At 34.3% G+C, this 25,047-nt stretch overlaps 1 protein-coding gene across 1 annotated transcript in view; it reads right to left on the bottom strand.

Moving 5' to 3' along the window:
• Window positions 1-420: 420 nt before the first annotated feature.
• PWP2 (PWP2 small subunit processome component) overlaps window positions 421-25,047 on the bottom strand; it is a 35,217-nt gene continuing 10,590 nt past the window's right edge. Inside the window, exons 6-21 of the mRNA XM_031959362.1 lie at window positions 24,108-24,243; window positions 20,418-20,653; window positions 18,938-19,081; window positions 17,483-17,553; window positions 14,332-14,468; window positions 13,218-13,366; window positions 11,990-12,134; window positions 11,225-11,375; window positions 9,948-10,128; window positions 8,765-8,912; window positions 6,895-7,003; window positions 5,273-5,338; window positions 3,448-3,666; window positions 2,885-3,035; window positions 1,286-1,360; window positions 421-853 (exon numbers count right to left, since the gene is read on the bottom strand). Coding sequence (XP_031815222.1) covers window positions 697-853; window positions 1,286-1,360; window positions 2,885-3,035; window positions 3,448-3,666; window positions 5,273-5,338; window positions 6,895-7,003; window positions 8,765-8,912; window positions 9,948-10,128; window positions 11,225-11,375; window positions 11,990-12,134; window positions 13,218-13,366; window positions 14,332-14,468; window positions 17,483-17,553; window positions 18,938-19,081; window positions 20,418-20,653; window positions 24,108-24,243 — 2,275 coding nt within the window. The 3' untranslated portion in view covers window positions 421-696. The remainder of the gene's footprint in view (window positions 854-1,285; window positions 1,361-2,884; window positions 3,036-3,447; window positions 3,667-5,272; window positions 5,339-6,894; window positions 7,004-8,764; window positions 8,913-9,947; window positions 10,129-11,224; window positions 11,376-11,989; window positions 12,135-13,217; window positions 13,367-14,331; window positions 14,469-17,482; window positions 17,554-18,937; window positions 19,082-20,417; window positions 20,654-24,107; window positions 24,244-25,047) is intronic.

The raw sequence follows: 25,047 nt of genomic DNA, 5'->3' as shown, positions 1-25,047 counted from the left end.
CAGAGAGGCAGTAACAATCAATATTCTAATCCAGATCTTCTGGCTCCAAATCCAGTGTTCTTTTTACTACATCACAATTTCTTCGTACTCTCCACTTTCTGATCTTAAGTTTCCAAATTAACCAATTTCTAGCTTAAAAAGACCCCAAACTTCCCAAGTTTGGCTACATATCAAAAAGTATTATCAGGTTTAATGATGTAGGTCCGTGATAAAAATGAAAACTGAATCAAAACTACATTCTTGTAGTTTCAATAATAAACATTCCCAGAAATGTAAAATAGATTTTTGGAAAACAGTATAAGATAGATATGTCTCATATCAAACCCTATATCATAATCTTCTGGACCCTAATTTTCTAATAAAGAGTTAGTCTCTTTTAGTTCTTAAAAAAAAAAAAAAAAAAAAAAAATTAGTCCAAAATTTCAACTATCATAATGTGATTTTATTTCCAGAATGAGAGACTCACGATGATTCTTCTGTCAAGAGTAGCAATCAGACAATATTCCCAAAGCCCTCAAGTTTTATTCCTCATGTCCAGTAAATTTTGATATTGGGATACAAACAAAATGAAGCCACTATAAGGGCCATGTAGTGCCAGTGAAAAATCACTACAAAATCATTTCTTCTTCTCTTTTGGGTGGGTCTTACCCAAAACAGGAAGAATTAAATATGACACAGCTGTACAAAATGCTGCTGCTATATTTGCATCTCTTTTTCTTCCTTCATCAGCTGTAAACTTTCAGTTTCCAAGTCTGAGTCTTCATTACTTCCCAGGGACTCCAAAGGCCGTTTCACACCCTGTTGTTGGGAAACTCCTAAAGCATATTTTATATTATAGCGATTCCAGTCACAGCTGTTGAAAGAAATGATATAGTTATAATCCTATAGGAAATCCGAGCAATCCCTCAAGATCCATATCCTTAACCATTTCTGACAGATGGTTTTTATTTTTAAAACATCCCAGGAAAAAAACAACACATACAGATTTCATTTAGTCCCCTACCAGTATCTTGTTGGACTTCATAGAAAAACAGAAATTAAATCATGAAAACATGACAGGGAAAGGTAATGCATTTAGCATGGAACAGCAACTATCACCTTAATTTAAAGAAAATTAATATGACCTCTGACCCCACATCTCTTAAGACCAAGGATGAGAATTCTAGGTGTTTCAGATTTCCACTTTCCAGAAAGATAGGGTTCCCTATCTTTCTAATCATCTTCATTAAAAGAAAAAAAAAAAAAAAAAAAAGACTCAGTAAAAATAGTAGAAATATGTACATACAGTTTAGAAACATCATCGAAGTGACGCTGAATACTCTTTTGAAGAAACTGAATCAGGGCCAATAACTTTCCTGCTCTAAAAAAGAAGAAACCACTGGATGTGAACAAATACTCCAGGTAACCCTTAATTTTTTTTCCTATTATTTTTTTCTTTATTAAATCTTTTTATTTTTCAACACATAAGCGTGGACAATTCTTCAACATTAGCCCTTGCAAAACCTTGTGCAGGTAATCCTTAATTTAAGTAATTTTTTACTTACAAGTAAAGTTTTTGTTTTTCTGTGTACTTTTATAGATAAATGGAACAAATGCAACAGCTTATTAACTTTCACTAATAAATCTCAGGAATTCTGAGCAATTTTACCACAATATTACAAATAACAATAGCTGACATTTATAGAACTCTATAAAAGTGGTGGTTAAATAGAAACTGGGGCCATTAAACTATACATAAGGATTCCAGCAGACTACAAACATATTAACTTCAAATAACATTATCTATGACATCATATTTTTCATATTTTTGTTAAATATTCCCCAATTAAATCTTAATCCGGTTCAGGCCATATTCAGGAATACTGCAAGGCAAATGTGTTCTATATACTTCTATTCTATAATATACATCTCATTTGATCCTCACATCTACCCATGGAGGGGGGTACTGTTATCATTGCCCCCACTTTATAGCTGCGGACAGTGAGGTTAATTAACTTGCCCAGGGACTCAAAACTTGCTTCAGTCTATGATTAAATTCAAAATTAGATCTTTCTGATTCCAAGGCCAGAGCTCTCTCCATTATATTAGTTGTCTCTCTAGATATAATCAAAAAACAGTTTTTAAGTAATTAACTATATGCCAGGTTCTAGGCTAAGTGCTGAGGATATTTTTAAAAAGTGAAAACAAAGGCCTTCCAAGAAGCTTATGTGCTAATGGAAGAGACAATACCTATGTAAATAGGCTTTATAAGATATAGACAGAACAGATGGAAGATGATCTTAGAGGGGAAAGCAATGGCAGTTCACAGTACCAGGAAAAGATCTGTAGAAAGGGGGATTTTTGAGCTTAGTCTTAAAAAAGGCCAGAAATTCTAAGAGGCTGAGAGAGGAAGGAGAGCATTCTAGGATTGGGAGACAAGTCAATACAAAGGCGCAAAGATAAAGATGGAGCAATATGTGTGAGTAATATGCTATATATATATAACATACATAACAATATATATTACATACATATATAGTTGTGTAACTATATAAAATAAATTACATTAGGCTATGGATACAGAAGGGCAGTAATATGAAAGAAGATTGGACAGGAAGGCATAAGGCTTTGAAGAGTTTACATAGAGTGTATCTATATCAACATATGTAGCCAAACGGAGTTTAACAGGGAGTCACTAGGGTTTACTGAGTAGAGTAGCAAAGGGAACAAGATTTGATTTATTCATTTTGGTAGCAGTGCAAAGGAAAGATTGTCATAGAGAGACATGAAAAAGGAAGACTAATTAATAGGCTATTATAATAATCCAAGTGAGAAATGATAAAGGTCTGAATTAGGATGGTGGTATGTTTGAGCAGAGAAATATTATGGAGATACAGATACTTACCTCAATTTTAATTTTGGACCATGCAACATGAGTAATCGCTGGCTCCAAATGAGGTAAAACTCTAAGTGATGGGATATCTCAAAGGCTGAGGCTAAAAATTCAAGTACTTTTTCTACATATAATTCAGGAAGTGATGATGCAACAACTTCAACTGTAAAAAGAAGGAAAAAAACCTAGTATTAATTCTCTGAAAAACTCAGATTAGAAGAAAATAATCATCCATTTCAATTCCTCATTCTAAAGAAAACCAAGTGTTAGTTATGGTAATTTATGGTTTAGCAAACATTCATTAAATTTAATTTTTTACATCAACTGAAAAGCAAAAAACTGAAGAATTTTTTTTAATTTAGTACAGCTCATTTTTTCCCCTCAACATAAATAAATTACTGCAATGACTGCTTATCTTGACATTACCCAAACAAGTTAAACAGAAGAGTCCAGAAGTAACAATTGTTTTAGGCTTACACAATTTTCTATGCCTTATGAGTGACACTATAGCATTCTGCAAATTTTTAGTAAAAGCATTTAATGACAAGAACTGTGAATTTAAGCTTGTTACTTACTTTCATGACTGGGGACTGATTCAAGGACCTCTTGTATCAACTTCTTCTCATTTAATCGAAAGGCCATCATTATAGCCTTTGTGAATTCTTTCTGTCTCAGTGTTGCACGTACACTGCTGGGAGTGATGCTGATATCCAATTCAAATGGATCAAAGACTAGCCCAGAGTCAAGAGAGAAAATAAGAAGGCCTTCAGTGGTAGTGGCTGCCCAGCATCGCCCTAGGGAAAAAGGAGTCCATTAAATTCCCAAAGAGAAAACAGTTCAGAGAGATTCAGTAGTACAAAGCATAAGCCTTGATGACAGGCACTATCCCCATATAATTTATGACAACTTAGAAGAGGGAAGACTTTTCAGATTCTAAAATGAAAAGGCCTCAAGAGGTATACTTATGCTAGACTACATCTTTTGTCTACTATCCCATAACAAACCAAGGTTGGCTGCCTTGATGAATTTGCCTCTAAATATATGCAAATATAACATGCTGTTATTAGCCTTAAAACTACAACCAAGAATGTCTATCAGCAAATATTTATTTCATAAAAGCCTACAATCCAGATTAAAAAGGGCCACAGGAATTTTCAAAGATCACCTAAGTTCCAGAAGTATTGAATTTTCAGAGGATATACACTGATAAAAATCAAAGAGCTTTGAAGTAAAGTCCAAAACACACATTGGTCACTCAATATCCTGAAAGTCCACTCTCTGTGATACTGCATTTAGGTATGGCAAAAATGAAAACAAAAGTGCCCATCACCCAATGCGTACCATTGGATGAATGTGAATATCCTGTTATATACTAATGTAGTCATAAAAAAAGAAAAATTATCTCAATGAATACATTACTAAGGTGTGCAGAAGGAAGTATTTATTAACAATTATGTAAATTAGTAGCCAAAATTTATAAGATTAAAAAAAATTCCAGCCTCTTTCCTTCAAGAAGGTACCAAAATAAAATCAATAGGCACCCTTATTTATTGAACTCTAATATCTTCTTGGTATAAGAGTGAAGAGGTTGACAAAAAAGCTGAAATCTTGTGGAAAACCAACAAATTCAGAGGAGGCCTTATACAGGAGAGAACATTTAAGCTAGACAGGAATTTAGGAATTCTCTAAGAGGCCGAAGTGAAAAATAAGTACCTGACAGTTTTGGAAAGGGAACAACAAAATTGGAAGAAGATTAAGGAACAGTCCATTTTGGCTGGAATATAGAGTATGTGAAAAGAGAATGAAAGGGTAGGCCTAGCTTTGTACTTTCTCCAAGAGGGGAAGTGGAGTCACTCTTGACTCCATCTGTCCTTTCTAGACTTTTTATAAAATACTGTCCATTACACACACTACAATCCTGCCAAACTGGCCACCTTCTTGTTCTATGTTCCCATCAATATCCAAACAATTTCCAATGGTTTCCAATATCCTCTTTTACAATCTTATTTCATAATATTTTTCCATCACTCTGTATTTGTCCCACTTCCTCCCAGATTCCCAAGGCAATTCCCCATGTTTAAGGATAGACTTTTTCCCACATTTATGTCTCTGCTCATATAACTCCCATAATTCCACCTTCCAAAATCCTGATCAACCAGATCAAAGGCTATTCATGAAGCCTCCTCATCCTATTTAGTAATGATCAAACTCTTTCCCTCATCCCAAATCTTGCTTACCATTTTATTTGTAACTCTCTTATACAATTAACGGGTTTTAGTTTATATTGTCTATGTACCAGTCATATTAGTTTGTGAGTTCCAAAAGTGCAGAGAAAAATTAATCTAATTTCTAACATCTAGTACACTGTTTTGTACATAGGAGGTGCTTTTAAATTCCTACCTGTGGGAGAAAAATGAAGTGAGGTCACCCTAATTTCAGGCTTAAAGCGCCGAGAACTCATATCACCTGCAAAGAAAATAAAATCATTTCAGTTACTGAGCAACACTCCCAATTACTGCATATTCTCATAATACTATATCAGGCCAGGTAAGAATTGACTTGAATGACTTCATTAGTCTGATTACAGGCTCCATTTTCCTCTCAAATGTGGATGGCATAAGGCACAAGTGTGCAGCTAAGTGGCACCATGGATAAAGTATGCTGTGCCTGGAATCAGAAAGACCTGAGTGCAAATCCTGCCTCAAGCACTTACTAGCTGTGTAACCCTGAGCAAGTCACTTAACCCTGGTTGTTTCAGTTTCCTTATCTGTAAAATGGGCTGAAAAAGGAAAGGGCAAAGTGTCTTTTCCAGGAAAATCCCAAATGGAGTGACGAGTTAGCCACGACTAATCTACAAGCATGAGTAATGCCTGCAAGCACAATCTCTACAGTAAAGACACAGTTTAAGCCTCATTGTTGTAGCAACCCCACCAAATTCTGAGTCAGTCTGTCAGAGGTCCTTGCTGTGGCTGCCAAGTGATGGTTTCAGATCCTTCTCATTTCAGTTCCAAGTGACTTTCTCTCTCTCTCCCTGAAACACAGTTAGAACTTTGGAACTAACACCAACATTCATACACTTCTTCTTTGATCCCTTTCCTCTAAGAGTATGTACTTTCTTTCCAGCCCAGGCCTTTGTTCTTATTTTTATTTTTATAAACAAAGGACCCATAGCTGACATTAATATTTTGAGTCAGGCAGCTCACTGTCTTGGAATGAAATGTGTAAAGGAGGCAGAAGCAGTTGATAACAGGGAGTGATGGAGCAAATAAAGATGGGGACAATGATAAATGAGAATGGCCTCTGTTAAGTTTCTCAGCTGGAGTAAGTTCAAATTTCCACATTGGTTTGTCATTCTCAATTTTCCTACTAGTTTTTACTTTAATTATGTAGAGGAAAAATTTACTTTGCCTTTGGGGGAGAAAAAGGTTTCCAAAATAGATTTTAATTTCAGCTAAGATTGGAAAGATATTTAGAAAACAGCCTTCTGTTTCTGTTCAAGTAAAATGTTTAGAGAGCATTGTCAAGATGATGGAAAGCCAAGGTTTGATTATAATTTTGGAGCAGATCACTGAACTTTTAGAAACTGTTAAGAACATATGCCCATCTCAGCACTATATTAAGCACGATAATTGGATAAAATGAAACTGTTTGAAAGCTTTAAAACATTCTATAAATGTCAATGCAATAGCATGGGGAACTCGTGGTGTGGAAACTTGTTTACATCATTAAAGATGGCAACTGTCTATGATTTAATAGCTAAATTTCTAGAGTCATAACAAGGTTAAGTAACTTGGCCAAATTCAGAGATAGGACTTGAATGTGGGTCTCTCTTGACTCCAAACTTCTAGTCCAGGACTATTCACAAAGCCATGCTGCCTCTAAATATATGCAAATATAACATGCTGTTATTAGCCTTAAAACTACAACCAAGAATGTCTATCAGCAAATATTTATTTCATAAAAGCCTACAATCCAGATTAAAAAGGATATCTTCAGAAATCTTAGGTTCCCAAAATTTTTACCTTTTCTTACACCTGGCAATGATATAGCAATGCCTTCTTCGTCCCCAGCATCTTGATCAATCAAAGCCAAATTGCCAAATTCAGTTATTCTCCTTCGATCCAAAAATTCCTTTAAGGAAAAGAAATAAAAGCCATCAAGTCTCAAGTCACAGTAATAGGAAATAAGCATACAATGATGAATAGAATTCCTAAAAGAAATGTGTCTCAGAATCATTCCTTAGTGGAAAGAGACATCAGAGGTCGTCTAGTCACATTTAGTGAGAATCTTCTCTCTGCTTATTCAAAATTAGTGGTCATTTTAGTCTCTGAAGAATTTCTCAGTGGAAAACAAAGTACTTCTCTAAATTTACAGGATCTCCTGACCCGTTGACTCCACTCCTAATTTGTCCAACAAAGCACATTTTCATTCCACTTATTTTAAACTCTATAGATGTTTAATTTTACTCTAAAGGCTTATTCTAATGCCTTATCTTATCACGGAGGTAACCTGGCTTACAAAAGCTTCACCAGTGAAGGACACAGTCTGGTAAGACTTCATAAGCTATAAAGACTCCAAGTATGGGACTTGTGTCAAAATGTAGGTCTGTTGATCAAGAGCCCAGTTACCAAAATTCTGAAAGACACATCACCATATGGCTTTATTTGGATCATGGCAATTCAGGCAAACAAAAGTATGAAATGGATGAAATCACAAATTTTTTGTTAAATATTCCCCAAGTATATTTTAATCTGGTTTGGGCCACACTCAGGAGTGAGGTAGGCCACATGTGTAAAACATCTACTCTTAAGGATGGAAAAATATGTTACATCCATTATTTCATTTGATTCTCACATATCCAGAGAGGTAGTCTCTGCGCTGATTGGTCTCCTTGCCTCAAATTTATCCACAGCAGCCCATCCTCCACTTAGCTGTCAAACTAATCTTCCTAAAGCACAGGTCTGACTTATTTTACCTTCACTCCCACATTATTCAATAAACTCCATATAAAACACAAAATCCCTGTTCCCTAACTTTCCAATCTTCTTTTGCCATCTCCCAACTCTGGACATTTCCACTGACTATACCCTTATGCCCAGAATGTTCTCCCCACTAGTCTAACTCCTTATCTTGAAGGAAAATTCAAGCCTCAGATAAAATACCATCTTCTGCAAGAAGCATTTCCCTTAATGTCATGACATCTCTGAGATTATTTCCAACTTGTCATGTATAAATCTTATTTGTACATAGTTCTTTCCATGTTTTCTTCCCTATTATATTCTAAGAGAGTCCTTGAGCATAAGGAGTAGTTTTGCTTTTCTTTGTATCCCCAGTACTTAACCCAGTGTCTGAGACTTGGAAGTAGCTTGATAAATGTTGATTTGATTTAACTATGCCATGTATATGGTATTTTAAAGTTTTCAAAGCATTTTTAAAAAAAAATGCTATGAGGTAGATAGCATAGGCATCATTAATTATATTTATGAAAAAAAAAAAAAGCACATTTAAGTAAGTTAACAAATCACATAGAAGAGATGTTCAACAATTATGCCAAACTTAATATTCTTCCATTTCACCTTCCCCATCCAGGCACCTTATCTATAAGTAACCAGAAAGAAAAAAGCATGACTTAGCATGACACTACGCTTGTGGTGGTGCTCCAATGGAATTGGGACACTATGTATGTGACATTTATAATCCAGAGTATACTGTGCAGCATTCTTTACTAAACCAACAATTTATTTTCAAACTTATCTGGCAAAGCATCACTTGAATACTCCCTGTAAATCTAGGTCTAAATGATTTTTGTCACCACACAGGGTGAATTTACCTAACTATAATAACCATAACAGGAACAATGAAGACAACAGCATTTTTCCCACTCTGGCTTACCTCCATTGCATCCAAGGAATAATTACAGGATATTTCAAATTTCTTCATGAGAATTTGTTCCTTAATGTGATAAATACAAACAAACTTGGACATTCCTCCTGCCAGAATACACTGGCCATCTGCTGAATAACACAGAGTGGTAAAAGACCTAAATAAAGAAGAGGCAAGTTCTTTAAAATGTTGTACTGTTCCTTCCTCTGGACCAGTGGAACCTTTTGAAAAATGAAACTTTTAGAAAATACATGGGTCACAAATCAAGGCTTTTAAAAGTAAATGTCGAAATCCATTACCCAAATATGCACCATGCTTTGCCCCTTTTGAGGGTTTGTTCATGCCATTCCTTGAGCATGTGCTGCCCTCACTTTCACCTTTATCAGTCCTTCAAGGTTCCTTCAAGATTTCTCTATCATCCAACCTTCTCTCTATCCTTCTCTCTCTTCCTCAAAGGTATCTGTCTATCTGTCTCTCTATCTCTCTTTTATCTCTCTTTTTGCCCACCCCACCCCTTCCATTGTCATGCCTCTGCATATCACCTAGTCAAACCACTGCCTCCCCTTTAAGAGGAGAAAACTAAAAGCCAGAAGTGCAAGTGATTGACCAAATTCATTCAGTTAGTTACAGAACCAGAACTAAGACCCAGGTCCTTTGACTGCAAATCCAAAGATTTTTCACTCTATCATATTTAACATAAAAAAGACTGTAATTTCAGAATACCCCAAAGAATCAAGCAGCACTTTTTTTATCCCCCACAAGGCAAATTTGTATTTTCAAAGTAAAATCATATTTTTTCTTTCTAGTATTAATTGCTCTCAGAAATAAAAGAATGGCTAACAATAAATAAGTTGGCCATTGGGAGCCATTATTTTAAAGCCATTTATCACAAATAAAAAGCCACTTTTACATAGTATTTTAAGACCAGCAAAGTACTTTTCTCACAAAATTGTGAGGTAGATGTTACACATATTATCCCCATTTTACAGATGAGGAAATAAAAGTTCAGCAAAGTTAAGTGGCTTCTGCCCAGTCATGTAACAATTATTAATTCCACCCCAGGTCATTCCGCGACTCTAAGTTTAATCCTCTTTCCATTAGATGAACATTGCCTCCCATAAACCAGCACATCAGGACATTCACTGCATCCCAGTGTTTCCATTCTTCACTCTCCAGGGGAGGATACACTTACTTTCCCTTGGCTGCATGCTTGGCTGTTATCTTGTCCAGCTCTTTTCTACCCACTTTTAGGTCATGCCTGCACTCAATAGACCCTGTCTGCACAGCATTTTCATGATCCCAGAAAGAGATCTGTGAATTCAATGTGGCCACTGCCAATTCAACACCATCTGGCCGAAAAGTCACAGCTAGAGCTGCAAAGAGAAAGAACATAAACTCAGAACAAGGATCCATGCTAATCACACTCTCTGCTGAGAAAAAACAGTCTGTTACGATCTGTTTATCTGTCAGCCTCAAATACTCTACTTCTGGTTATGTGGTAGTAAAGAACTTGTAAGCAAATTCTTGGCCTTTAACTGGGAATTGCCAAACAAATGGTGACAAATGTATTGAAACGTCTATTGTTTTATAACAAATATATATATATATATATATATATATATATATATATATATATATATATATATATTTCAATAAAGATCAGCACAAAAGACATGCAAATTGAAGTAAACTAAAAGAGAATCAGGAAAATAATACACACAATGACCACAAAAATGCAAACAGAGAGGGAAAGATCCCTGCGTGCTAGATAATTATAATGACCAAACTTGGCCCTAATTAAAAGCTATGGGAATGTGCTTCCTTTCCTTCTTTGCAAGGGAGAATGTTGTATATAAAGTTGGATTTGGAACAGTTTTGCTGAACTTTTTTCTCTCTTAAATACCAAAGTGCAGGAAAAATGGAAGCAGGAAACTAGACAAAGAGGATAAATTAGATGTTGGTATGATCAGAGCCTGGAGGCATTGATAACAGACTAGTTATAAGAGATGAAGGTGCTTAGATGATTCTCACCAAGAGTGCTACATTTAAGTGATACTTCAGTATCCAAAGCAAAATTGATTATAATATCCAAAAGCAGAGATCATTACAAATTGTCACTTGTGGTGACTTTCTTCTCACTGCTGCTCAAATATGGAACAGAAAAGCAAGAAAAGCAATGACCAAAACCTAAAACTAAAAAACAGCCTACATTTAGACAGTACTGGCCTCCCTGACCACCATCAACTTTTATTTCTAAAAGGCATTTAAAGCAGAGATAAGCGTATGGTCTCAGCTTTCACTGACCTCTCTGAAATACTATCACCTCAAAAAAAATAAAAATAAAGAAAAGCATAGTCTGATAAAAATATGATCAGTGAAAAAAAATTACAAATTAACACTGTAAATCTGAATCTCCTCCCATGATATACTCTTGTAGTTTATTAAGAAGTAATATAAGATAAAACTTACCATCTGAGGTTAAATTTAATGTTTCCTTGGTTCTCCAACTATCAAACATGTCCCATAATCTTACTGTCTTATCCCAAGAAGCACTAGCAAGGATGGACTTCATTGGATTAAAACACAGACTGCTGATGGGGCCCTCATGGCCTGACAAAACCTAAAGAATTTTTTATTTACAAAGAAATGGGAAGCAAATAGTAAGAGAAGGTAATATGACAAACAAATTTAATCCCACTCCTCTGTGACAAACATAATTTTACCATGGAAATATTCAGATTTTAAAAGATAATTCTTTTTGGCTTTCAGGGAAGCCACACAATTTCTTCTATTATATACTTTTTTCTATTTTTTATCCTCTTTCTCCCTTCTCTCTCCTCCCCCTTGTCCTTGTCCTCTTCCTCAACTTTCTCTTTGTCCTTCATCCTCTAGAATGATAAAAGGTCCTAATTCCATCTGGTGAAGATTCACAGAAAATTAGGTGGTTAATAAAAATAAAGTATACTGTGTTTACCTACAGATTAGGAGCTATTAAAAACATCAGAATTGTCTAAATTTTTGCCTTTTCCATACTACTAGCCAAAATGAATGAGAGAGCAAAAAGTTCCCTCTTGCCATTCTAATGTTATTCTTTCTGTTGTAAATGAGGAAATATTAACGAGACAGGTATGTTATTTTTTATTTACAACAACCACCCCTCCTCAAAAGCCTACACAATATTTACATTGTGCTTCAGTACCAAGTGTTTGATATATGTTAAGTTTTGTTCCTTACATCTAAGAGTCTACCAGTCTGCATAGACCATATAAAGATCTCAAAGGAATCTTGGGACCCAGCAGTAACAATTTCACCACAATCCACAGCCACACAGGAAAACTGGGTTGGGCGTGGAGATGTAAACGTGCGAAAATTTCGGTATCTACAAGAGAGGAAAAAAAAGAAACAGGAGAGGGTGGTATTTAATGGTATTGTTAATTTACAGCTGCATTTTCACAAAAACGAGGTAGGCATCACTATTAGGGATATCAAACATGATATGTAACTGTCAGTATCTAAAGAGGTCTCAACAGGTTAGAAAAGTTGATATTATATAAAATTTAATAGGGGTAGATAGTAAACCCACAAGTGTTCAAAAAAATCAACTTCACAAGTTCAAAAGGGAAGAGAAAAGCCTAGGCAAATTTGTGAGACAAAGATGTAGGGGATTAGTGCTAAAATCATGTAAAATAGTATTCAAAAAGCCCAACTTGACATGGGCATTAAAAGAAGCATAGTATCCCAGAGCAAAGGTTGAAACAGTCCCATTGTACCCTGGGTCATTCACTCCACACTAGCCATACTGTACCCAGCTGTGGAAGCCATGAATAGATAAGGATCAACATCCAAGATAGGGCAATAAAGACAATGAAAGAAAAGAATGAGGATGAGCTGAAGAAACTAGAGCAACAGAATAGTTGCATTCAGGTATTCCTAGGACTTCCACAGAATTATTCTTTTTGTTATAATTTAATTGTTCTATTTGGCCCCAGAAAACAAAACTAGGAATGATATATGATAATCGTAGAGAAGCAAATTTTAGCTTAATATGGAAAAACTTCTCAAAAGGGGCATGTAAACATGAAATAGACTTCCCCAGGAAGTCCTCTTCCATACTGATTTTTCTAATATAGAATGGATGTTCTAGAGGGGATTCCTGTGCTGATATGGAGCAGACGTCCTCTCAAATTTCTTCCAATTCTGAGATTCTATGATATTCTTCTGGCTCTATTCTCAAAGAACTTGTGTTTCAGAAATGATATTTGAGTACCCAAGAATAGTGACAACTTACGGTTTTTTTTCCATCCTAAATTTTAGTCAATGAATAGATAGAATAATTCAGAAAAGATATTCTGGGCCTTGTTTACTTCATCTGTAAAATGAGAGCTAGACGAGGTCACCTTAAGATACCTTCTAGTTCTAAAATTCTGGATCTACATTTTAACATAACATAAGCATTTACTACCTGTGGAGGTCAAAGGCTCGCACTGTTCCATCCAGAGAAGCACTAACAATAACATAGCCTGTGGAGGTAAATGTCACAGCTGTGACTCCACTGGTGTGCTCTGTGAATGTGACAAAGCAGAACCCACTCAAGGTGTTCCATACTTTCACCTGCAACAGAAAGGATTTAAGGAATTATCTCAGTGGACTTTATAATATTCCCACAAGTTCCACTCACACTTCCAAAAAAGCAATTAATATTTAATACTTATTTTAATTAAAATTGGTTACCACATATTTACTATATAGTTAGCTATAACTGCTGTTTAAAAGGAAGCTGAATTCTGTACCTTTATAATCCAATTTCAGAAGACTTCTTTTACATCAGAGTAGAGGAAACAAGCTAGAGAGCATTGAAGAAATGAGTTGACTGAAATAAATTCTCAAATTTCTGTGGCATTAATGTTTTCACACCTCATTCTCTCAAGCTAGTGGCAAGGATTAAAGATGCCCCCTACCATGGACTTCAAGTCAATCAAAATCAGAGCTGACAAAATAGAGTAATATTGTTCCTGACCTCAAACCCCAACTATCTTGTCCTCAGAATCAAATAAAACAGAGAAATAATGGCCAAAAGGTTTAAAAAAAAAAATAGGCATGAGTTTGTTCACATAAATAAAACCCTCCATAATGTTCAGTCTGGAAGCACAAACTATACTTTACCAGTATTGTAGTGTCTTAAATGGTGATGCTGATCATACATAATTAAACACAACAAACACTGATACATAACAAGACTGAATTTTAACAGAAACAAAAATTTCAAAATATATAAATACTTAGTTAAGTTGTTAAATTGTTTCTTTTTTAGAGGGAAGAAAATATAAGGAGTTACTTAATTCTGTGTATGAATTAAACTAAGCTATATGATTTCAGATTCATGAAATGATGGAAGACTATACAAATATTCTCCCTAAGGAGTATCTGTTAATTAGTTATCTATAAATTAGTTAAGGGTCTATGAATTAAATAATAAGAAGTGAAACATTTCTTTCAGAGAAAACATTACCCTGGGGTCTTATAAAAGCAAGTTAATATTTGTTTTAACTACAGTTAATAATAAATCCCCAGCTTACTTTTCCATCAATACCACCAGTCACTATGTACTGTCCATCAGGAGAATAGGCCAAAGACACCATGCTGTTGAAATGACCTTGCTGCTTCAGTACGTAGGACTCACTTTGCCATTCCCACACCAGTAGCTGACCTAGACCTGGGGACCAATACAACATTAGGAAAAAATAAGTATGTGAGTGAATCTACTGTAGTAAAGTATTCCCAATCCCCTACATACTCAAGCACTATTATCATGTACCAGACCTATATGTTTATTCAATACATGCATTCCAAAGGAGACAGGTGCTATACTCTGGGTTACTGAGATGCTGCTTTACTTTAAGTTCTCATAGAAAACATTCTATGGCTGTAAGTGGGGTCTAGGAGCAATTAGAAATATGGAGAATGACCTCACAAAGATAACTGTAGAATTTCCTCCTTTAAAAGAGGGTAGTCCTTAAGAACCATTACATAGAATTCCCAATCTCTATATTTTTGTCCACCTGCATTTTTGATTTCCTTCACAGGATAATTGTATACTATTTCAGAGTCCGATTCTTTTTGTACAGCAAAATAATGGTTTGGACATGTATACTTATTTTGTATTTAATTTATACTTTAACATATTTAACATGTATTGGTCATCCTGCCATTTAGGGGAGAGGGTGGGGGGAAGGAAGAGAAAAATTGGAAGAAAAGGTTTGGCAATTGTCAATGCTGTAAAATTATCCATGCATATAACTTGTAAATAAAAAGCTATTAATAAAAAAAAAATAATAATATAAAAAAAAAGAGGGTAGTCTTCACTTAGTTGACCCCTAAACTGTTGTACCCACTAAAAAGCATGAAGACATAACTATGGAGTAATGATCATCTACTCAACAAAAATTCTTAGGGAAACTGTAAAGCAGTCTGGAAGAAAGTAGGCATAAGTTTAAACAAACAATCTTATAATATGTACCATCAATAATGACAAAATGGCTACATAACATATATGAAAGATCACAAGCATGAATTAGAGAAGGAAAAAAGATATAGCAAAAACGGCAGTTTTCAGTACATAAAACTGAAAAGCTTTTGCATAAAGAAAATCAATGAAAGGGGAAAAAGGTGAAAAATCTCTGAAGCAAATTTCTGAAAGAAATGAAAATAAAAATTGAGGTTCCACTCTCATCTATCATATTGACAAAGATGACAGAAAAGGAAAATGACAAATGTTAGAAAGATTCTGGGAAAACAAGTACACAGATGATAGAATTGGGATTAATTCATCCACTCTGGAAAGCCATTTGGATTCAAAAAGTTGTATATATCCTTTGACTCAAGGTTACCATTGCAAAAGTACAATCCTTATACAGAGAAAAAAGTCCCATACATACAAAAATATTTACGGAAATACTTTTTATTGTTTCAATGACTGAAAACAAAGTAGGCATCCATCAACTGGGGAATGACTAAATTAATTATGATAATATGAATGTAGTAGAATATTATTACTTTTAGAGAATCAAGAAAAAAGGCTACAAATAGGATAGAAAGGGGGAAGCTTTTAGTTCCAAAATGTTTTCCAGAATAGCTAGATTAATTCACAGCTTCACCATCGATGAAATTGTGGGCCTGTTCTCCTGTCTTTGCAATTTCTGCCATTTTCCTTTTTTGTAATGGTTGCTTATCTGATGGTATGATCATATTTTTTTAAACTTTCATTTTTAATATATATATATATATATATGTAATCACACACTCACAATTTAATGTGGTAGTTACAAAACTGCCCTGCTTATCTATCTCCTCTCCTGAACTTCCTTTCTAATTTCTGTATATTTTCAAAATGTTTCAAAGATCTTTCATATTTAATACAACTATTACTACTTTCTTCCACCAATCTCCAATAATTATTTCTTTCTTTAACATATAAATAGATTCTCTCTTTTGCAATCAGTAAGTACAATCAAGAAAAATCATTTCACTCACTATTTGAAAACATGTATGTCATTTAAACTACTCTAGTCTCACTCTCCTAAGAAGTGAGAAACATCATGAGTCTTCTGCAGTTGTGATTAGTTCATGATTTGGTTATTTTTATTTCTAAACTAACATTTCATAATTTTTCTGTGGTTTTTGACTTGATCATGCCACAAATAAGCATATGCCCCAATGAAGTAAAAGAAAAGGACTCGTAAGTACAAAAATATAGCAGCATTTTTTAATTGTAGCAAAGAACTGTTAAAATAGGTGCCCATCAATTGGGGGAATATAAGAGATTATTATATATTCAATGAAACCAAGGAAAATATTTATGAACCCATGGAGAGATGGGCAAAACCAGGAAAACAATTTATATAATAACCATAATAATTTTTTAAAAAAAAATACTACGCTGAAAGAGCTAATTCTGATCAATACAATACCACAAGATTGATGTTAGGAAGCAAGCCTCTTAACTCTTGAAAAGAGGTGATGGAGCAGAGGTGCTGAATGAGATATCAGTCATTGGCAGAACTGGCCCATGTCTATTTTGTTTAACTGTACCTATCATAAGAAAGAACTTTGATTGAGGTTTGGGAGGGACAGGACCATGTAAATGATGCAGGAATTGTGGGTAATGATAGTGATGAAAAGAAAGAAAAGACATCAATGAAACATTTTTTTAAATAGCCAGAAGACAGCCAAAGTCAGAAGTGAACACAGACAAAGGGGGGAGGTCATGTATTAGCATGTAAAATTTACTATATAATGAAAAAACTATAAAATGTACATTAAAAAATTTCAGTTTCACATAAGATCCTCTTTTTTTTCTGTATTTCTTTGTATACTGAATCGTGTTGATATGTTAAGTTGATAACAAAAAAATAATTCTCAAAAGTAACAAAAAAGACAAAACTTAAAACTCTGATTTATGTTCTGTCATATAAAAAACCTCCTATCTAAAGTCAGACACAACTCCCTTCAAGTCCTGTTGCAAAAGAAAGATGGGAAAAGAAGTCACGGGCACCTCTTGGATATTACCTTAATAGTAAGGGGTTTGTAATTTGGCTCATGGTGCGCAAGAAACTACTCTAGCTTCAGTGACCATCTAACTAGAAGCTGCCTCAGCAGTTAAGACCAAGTCTGCTGGGGACAAGAATTAAGTGAATTTTCTGTGTGTTGCTTGACTCGAGAGTCACACACCTGGACATCCAAAGGCGATCCAGTCTCCTGTGCTGTTGATAGAAATAGATGCAATCTTCTGATCTGAAATACTAAAGGAAAGACCAAAATCAAGATAAACAGAGAGAAAAAAGAACAAAGGATAATGCTAACTGAAGTTTTCTGAAATTACTTTTATGGACTGTATACTTTACAAGGCATTTGAGTGGTATAATAGAAAGAACACTGGACCTAGAAAAAGCAAAGCCTGAGTTCCAATCTAGCCTCAGATACTTACCCAGCTGTAAGACACTGGATAAGCAAGTCACTTTACCAGTTCCTTTCTCAGTTTTCTCATTTAAAAATGGGGATACAATCCCTATATTCATGCCCACCTGCATTTTTGATTTCCTTCACAAGCTAATTGTACAATATTTCAGAGTCCGATTCTTTTTGTACAGCAAAATAACAGTTTGGTCATGTATACTTATTGTGTATCTAATTTATATATTAATATATTTAACATCTACTGGTCATCCTGCCATCTGGGGGAGGGGATGGGGGGGGGGGTAAGAGGTGAAAAATTGGAACAAGAGGTCTGGCAATTGTTAATGCTGTAAAGTTACCCATACATATAACCTGTAAATAAAAAGCTATTAAATTAAAAAAAAAAAAAAAATGGGGATAACAAGAGCACTTTCTTCCCAGGGGTTGTGTTAGGATAAAATGATATTATAAAGCACTATGCAAACCTTAAAGTGCTAAATAAATACTAGTTAAACTAATGATAATGATGAGAATTTTGCTACCCCCATATTATTAAATTCAGCAATGATTCAATGAGCATTCAAAAGCAAAATGAATGAGTTGCCATATTGCAATTTGCTTCAGAACCGTCTCCCACCAACAAAAATTTACTAAAAAAGATTTAAGGGGAAAAAATTTTAACTCACTGAAAGACAGTGAGTAAATTTACCAATAAATATTTCTCATCAAACTTCTAAGTCAAAGACCACCTATACCACTTTCACTGTATAAAATAGATGCTCTAACATGGGACATTTTGATTAAAAAAAAAAAAAAAAAAAAGTTACGCAACCTAACAATGTGCAAGCTTTGAAATCTTAATCCTCTTTGGATTTTGCTATAAAATGAAAAATTTGTATATATATATATATATATATATATACACACACACACACACACACATATACATACATACACCCACACACACACACAAACATGCTCACATGTATATGGATTTCATTTTTTTTTTTCATTTCATGGACTAAACAAGCTGGCTTTATTCCCTAATAGTTTCATTAGAGATGTATTCCTTACTAAAGAAATTCTGTCACAGAGAAAAAGGAAAAACACCAATACCAGAACTCTTTCTTTGGACTGAGTACCCAAAGTTCTTTGACTTTACCAATAATGAAGATCGTCACTATAGTAGACTTGCCAATATATACCACCACAGACAGCAAATGAACTCACCTGAGGGAGTGGATCAGATTGAACTCAGGTAGTTCATGCAGATGAAAGATTCCAGAAGCAAAGCCAGTAACTAGAAGATGAATTTTCTTGTGATATGCAGCAGATGTAAGATTATTAAAATCTCCCTCTTTGTTGAAAAAGTATCTAAATAAATGTGAAGGTAAAAAAAAAACCATGGTTTAGTTAGGAAAAATATCAAGTGGCCATGAACACATATAAAAATCCCCAATATAATTGCCTCAATTATTTGGGCATTTCAAATAGAAGTAATTTTTTAATGGATAGAACCCAATAAAACAGTTCAATTTAACAGAAGATGAAAACAATTCTTATGACCAGGCCAAACTACCCTCATTTGTTATTTTCTTCTATACTGTTCATATTTTAAGTGCCGTACTAATGAGATTTCAAATGAATCTGACATCCTATTACAATGTTCATTATATCTCTCATTAGCACCACCACTACGTTATAGCTCAGGTTCAACATGTGACATCAACTTAAAACTAATCTTCCCAGACAAATGCCAGAAACACAAGAAAAAGCATTTCTAATGCCAGGACACCATGACTTCTGGGAGAAGTGAAGTTTCCATTATTGCAAGAAAACATAAGTAAATTGTCTTTTTTTAATAGTAAGGAACTGGAAACTAAGGGGACGCCCATCAGTTTGGGAATGGCTAAATAAAGTTATGGTATATGAATGTAATAAGATATTATTGTTCTATAAGAAATAATTGGCAGAATGATTTCAGAAAGGAGAGACTTACATGAACTGATGCTAAGTGAAGTGAGTAGAATCAAGAGAATTTTGTACACAGCAACAGCAAGATTATACAATGATCAACTGTGATGGACTCAGCTCTTTCCGACAATGAGGTGATTCAGGGCAATTCTAATAAACTTGTGATAGAGAAAGCTATCTGAATCCAGAGAGAGTATTTTCACCTTTTTTGTTGTTTTTTTCTTTATCACTTTTTTTTTTTTGCCTTTTGATCTGATTTTTCTTGTACAGCATGACAAATGTGTAAATGTTTACAAAAATTATACATGTTTCAGCTATACTGGATTACTTACTGTCTAGGAGAGGGGGAGGGTGTAAAAGGTGAAAGAAAAATTTGGAATACAAGATTTTGCAAGGAAGAATATTGAAAACTATGCATGTATTTTGAAAAATAAAAAGTTATTCTTTTTCTAAAAGAAAGAAAACAAAAGTGAAAAACATTTTATTAGGAATAGAATGGAAGTTCCATATGGGACAATGGAAGGGAAGGACAGAGGCTTAATGTTGTACTGAAGTCACCATATGTAAAAAGAACTGAGATATAAGTTACTCCATCCTGGTCTCAGAATATGAAAACCATTAGAAGGCAACCCTCACAAGAGGTGCCTCATATACCAAAGTATTTAACATCTGCTTGAAATATAATTATGGAATTTAATTCTTTAAATAAGAACATGGAAGAAAGAAGATCACCTACTTTGCCACAAGTGAGTATCTCACTTTATCATTTTTTTTCTCATCATCTGGAATGGTTTTTCCATGAATAGTATTGTTCTCTTTTTCAATGTCTTCATCATCGTCATTGTCCTCCTCCTCCTTATCCTTCTGTAGCACATCTGCCTGCCAACCTTTAGGAGCCTTCAACTTCAGGTCATCTAGCTCAGTATCACATTGCCAGACACAGAGCGCCCCATCTTGGCTCAAAGTGTACAGCTGTCAGACCAAAGCATACAGATTAGCAAAAAGATAATGCCTTCCCGCTAGCTGCTTGCTTCCTCCATGGAATACACAAAGAAAGAAAGTAATTATAATAAAAAATCAATTCAATTTATCAAAAATTAAGTGTCTTATTATTAAGTGTATTGCTTTCAATATGTAATGTTGTTTTGTTTTTTTGTTTTTTTAAAGAAATAGTAAAAAGAGAACCTAATCAATTGACACAACAAAACCTTTCCTTGGTAAATAGAATGGCCAGGGAAAACAATGTCTTGAAAACAATTTCATCAACAAAATTTTTGACAATGCTGTTTATATCATAGTAACTTTAGAAACTAAATAACAAAATATAGAAGTATTTGCCCCGAGAAACTATTTTCCACCTTTTTGTCTCTTTCTCACATTGCTTTCATAAATTAGGAATCTGACATTAACATTCTCTCCACACAGGGCAGCTAATTGGTGTAGTGGATAGAGCACCACTCTAAATGTCTGGCCTCACACACTTAACACTTCCTAGTTGTGTGACTTTGGGTAAGTCACTTGACAACAACTGTCTCAGCAAAAAAAATTTCTCTACAATTACAAAACTTTGCAAAACAGGGAGTATCTAAGAATAAAATGAAATACAATTTCCTTTTAGGAGAAAAAGATAAGTTTGAACAGATATTATGGAGAATGGACAGAATAAATAATTGAGGACTAGAAAACAGTATGGCCAAAACTAGGTACAGACCAACATCTTAGTATACCAAATCATAGTAGAACCAAGAGAACATTGTACACAGCAACAAGATTATGTGATGATCAATTTTCTAATGGACATGGCTTTTAAACAATGAGGTGATTCAGGCCAGTTCCAATAGATTTGTGATGGAGAGAGCCATCTGCTCTCAGAGAGAGGTCTGTGGAGAGTGAATCATGAAGCACGATATAGTTTTTTCACCTTTTTTGTTGTTGTTAGTTACTTTTTGTTTTCTTTCTCATTCTTTCTTCCTTTGTGATCTCATTTTGTGTGTGTGTGTGTGTGTGTGTGTGTGTGTGCAGCATGATAAATATAGAAATATGTATAGAAGAGTTGTACATGTTTAACCTATATTGGATGATTTGCTGTCTAAGGGAGGGGGTGAGGAAAAGGGAGGAAGAAAAAATTTGGAATACAAGGTTTTACAAGGATGAATATTGAAAATTATCAAACTATCTTTGCATGTATTTTGAAAATAAAAAACTATTATTTAAAAGAAAAAGAATTCAAGTCACTCCCTAAATGATAAATGGTCAAAGAATATGAACAGGCAGTTTCAGAAAAAGAAAGCAAAGCTATCTGTAGTGATATGAAAAAAATGCCTTAAATCACTATTGATTAGAAAAATTCAAATTAAAACAATCTATCATATTGAATAATATGATAGAATAGAAAAATGACAAATGTTGGAGGGGATGGGGTAAAACTGAGCACTGTTGGCAGAGTTGTGAAATGATCTAATAATTCTGTAGAGCAATATGGAACTATGCACAAAGGGTTATAAAGTCTTTAATCCAACTAGTAATACTGCTATTAATTCTGCATCCCAAAGAGATTTTAAAAAAAAATGAAAACAACCTATTTGTACAAAAATTTTTATAGCAGATCTTTTTGTGGCTAAGAATTGGAAATTGAGGGAATGCCCATCAATTGGGGAATGGCTAAACAAATTGTGGCATATGAATGTAATGGAATGCTATTATGCTAAAAGAAATGATGAGAAGGCAGATTTCAAAAAGATGCATAAAGACTTAGATGAAGTGATACAAAGTAAAGTGAACAGAATGAGGAGAATTATACACAGTAACAGCAGTATTGGGCAAAAAAAAACTGTGAATGACTTAGCTATTCTCAACAATTATCCAAGACAATCTAAAAAGACTCACAATAAAAAATACTATCTGCCCCCAGAGAAAGAACTGATGTCATCTAAATGCAGACCTAAGCATACTATTTTTCATTATTTTCTTTCTTTTTTGTGTTATTTTCCTGTAAAATGCCTATATAAATAGACTATTTACCATTTCAGGGAGAGGGGATGAAGAGAGGGTCAGAATTTGGAATTCAAATTAAAAAAAAAAAGTTTAAATTGTTTTTATGTAACTGAGAAAAATAAAATATTTTTAAAAATAACTGAGAAGGTGGCACAGTGGAGAGAGAACCAGCCCTGAAGTCAGGAGGAACTGAGTTCAAATCTGGACACAGACATTTAACACTTCCTAGGCAAGTCATTTAACCCCTATTGCCTCAGCAAAAAAAACAAAAATAAACTATAAAATAACTGAGAAGTAAAAGATTTGGCAAGGTCTCTTTGAACACAATCTAATAAACTATCTGAGATTTTTGTCAAGGCCAGATTAAATTAGCTTTTGCCTATGTGTGAAATTCTCTTTTTTGGATCCATGCAGTCATGTATTTATCCTTCATGCCTGGAGTTATACTATACTCCTTACCACCTTCCATCTCAGGTTCTATTTACTTTTTGAAGACTTCTTGGTTCCCCTATAGTAATGGAAGCAGTCTCCCTTTCAAAATTACAGGTAATAACAATTTGGAATATCTGAAAAGGCTTCACAGAGGAAGTAGAAACTGAGCTAGATTTTGCAGGAAGTTAAAGATTCTGAGATTCCATTACTCATATCTATGCATTCAAAAGTATCCTTCTTACCGCTTCAAATTAAGAGATGAAGGAATGGATAGATGTAGATAGAAAGACAAAGACATATGTAAACAGATATAAGTATATATAGGCACATATAACTATCAGGGAGAAGGAGATAAAGCAAAGCAGGTAGCTATTACGAAAAAGGATGAGAGATATTCTACCCAACAGTTGAAATATTGACTAGAAAGTCGTTTGACCTTTTTCTACTCCCCTGCTTTTCTAGATCACAATTTTTTCTTTTCTTTTTGTTTTTGAATTAAAGCTTTTCATTTTACAAAACAAATGCAAACATAATTTTTTCAATACTGACTCTTGAAAAACCTTCTGTTCCAAATTTTCCCCTCCTTCCCCCATCCCTCCCCTAGATGGTCCAATACATGTTAAAATATATGTTAAATCCAATTGTATATGTAATATGTATATATAATATACATGTTATGTATAATATACATATTATATGTAATATGTAATGTGTATGAATATTTATAAAGTTATCTTGCTGCAAAAGAAAAATCAGATCAAGAAGGAAAAAAAAACCTGAGAAAGAAAACAAAATGCAAGAAAACAACAACAGAAAGAGTAAAAATGCTATGTTGTGGTTCACACTCCACAGTTCCCACAGCTCTGGGTGTAGATGGCTCTCTTCATCACTGAACAATTGGAACTGGTTTGACTCTAGACCACAATTCTTTAACAAAGGCATTATCTGCATCTATGATTTGAATCAAACTTTTCCAATGAATATTTGTTAGTCTACATACATCCAAACTTGCAGCTTCAAAGAAACAGGCAACAATAGCATCCTTGTGACCTCCTAGTGAATAGTAGATCAAATTATCCCATCGTTCTGCTCCAAACACCCAGGTTGTCATGTCCTTGCTTCCAATCACAAAGCACCTATAAACACAAGAAAACACAATTCAATAGTCTTCTTTTATGATCCCACCACTAAAACTTTTGATCACCACATTACCACAAATAAAATCTCAAGGAAATTTAGAGAGCACAAAAGTCACCATGTTCACATAAGAATGAACATCTCTTCTAGAACCTACCTGAGAAGTGATTATCCAACTCTAGCTTGAAGATTTTAGTGAGAGAGAACTCACCAAAGAAGTCCATTCTACTTTTAGAGAGTTCTACTAGTCAGGAAATTACATGAATCCTAAATTAACATATCTGCAACTGACAACTACTATTCCTATTTCTGCCCTAGTCCCACTATCATATTTGAAGACCTCTGTCATGTTTCCCCTAAGTCTTGTCTTCTCTGTATCACAAAAAACTTTCATATGGCATGACCATAAGGCTCTTTATCATCATGGCTACACTTCTCTGGGTTGTTTCTAATTTATCAGCAATTTTCCTAGAATGAGTAGGGGAAGAAAAAGAAGGTAATAGTGATGTAATGGTGCAAATAAATAAGTTGGGTTTTTTTCTTTTTTTTAAGTCTGAGTAAGTATAAGAAGATTCCAAGGTCAGTATAAAGCAGGAAAAAAAAAACTGAGATAATTTTAGGCTGTAGTAAGAAAGGTGTAGTAACCAAAATAAGGAAGATAGTTAAAAGTGACCAAAGTCACACAGTTAATGTGTAAGGAACAAGATTTGAACTCAACTCTTTCAGATTCCAAGGCCAGTTCACTAACACAACTCTATTTGCTACCCGTCACTTTTTAACATATTGAAAATATACTATCACAT

This window comes from Sarcophilus harrisii, chromosome 3 (assembly GCF_902635505.1).
Source record: "Sarcophilus harrisii chromosome 3, mSarHar1.11, whole genome shotgun sequence".
Classification (NCBI taxonomy): Eukaryota; Metazoa; Chordata; class Mammalia; order Dasyuromorphia; family Dasyuridae; genus Sarcophilus; species Sarcophilus harrisii.
The sequence above is the reverse complement of the archived record's forward strand: the minus strand, read 5'-3'. Positions and strand labels throughout refer to the sequence as shown.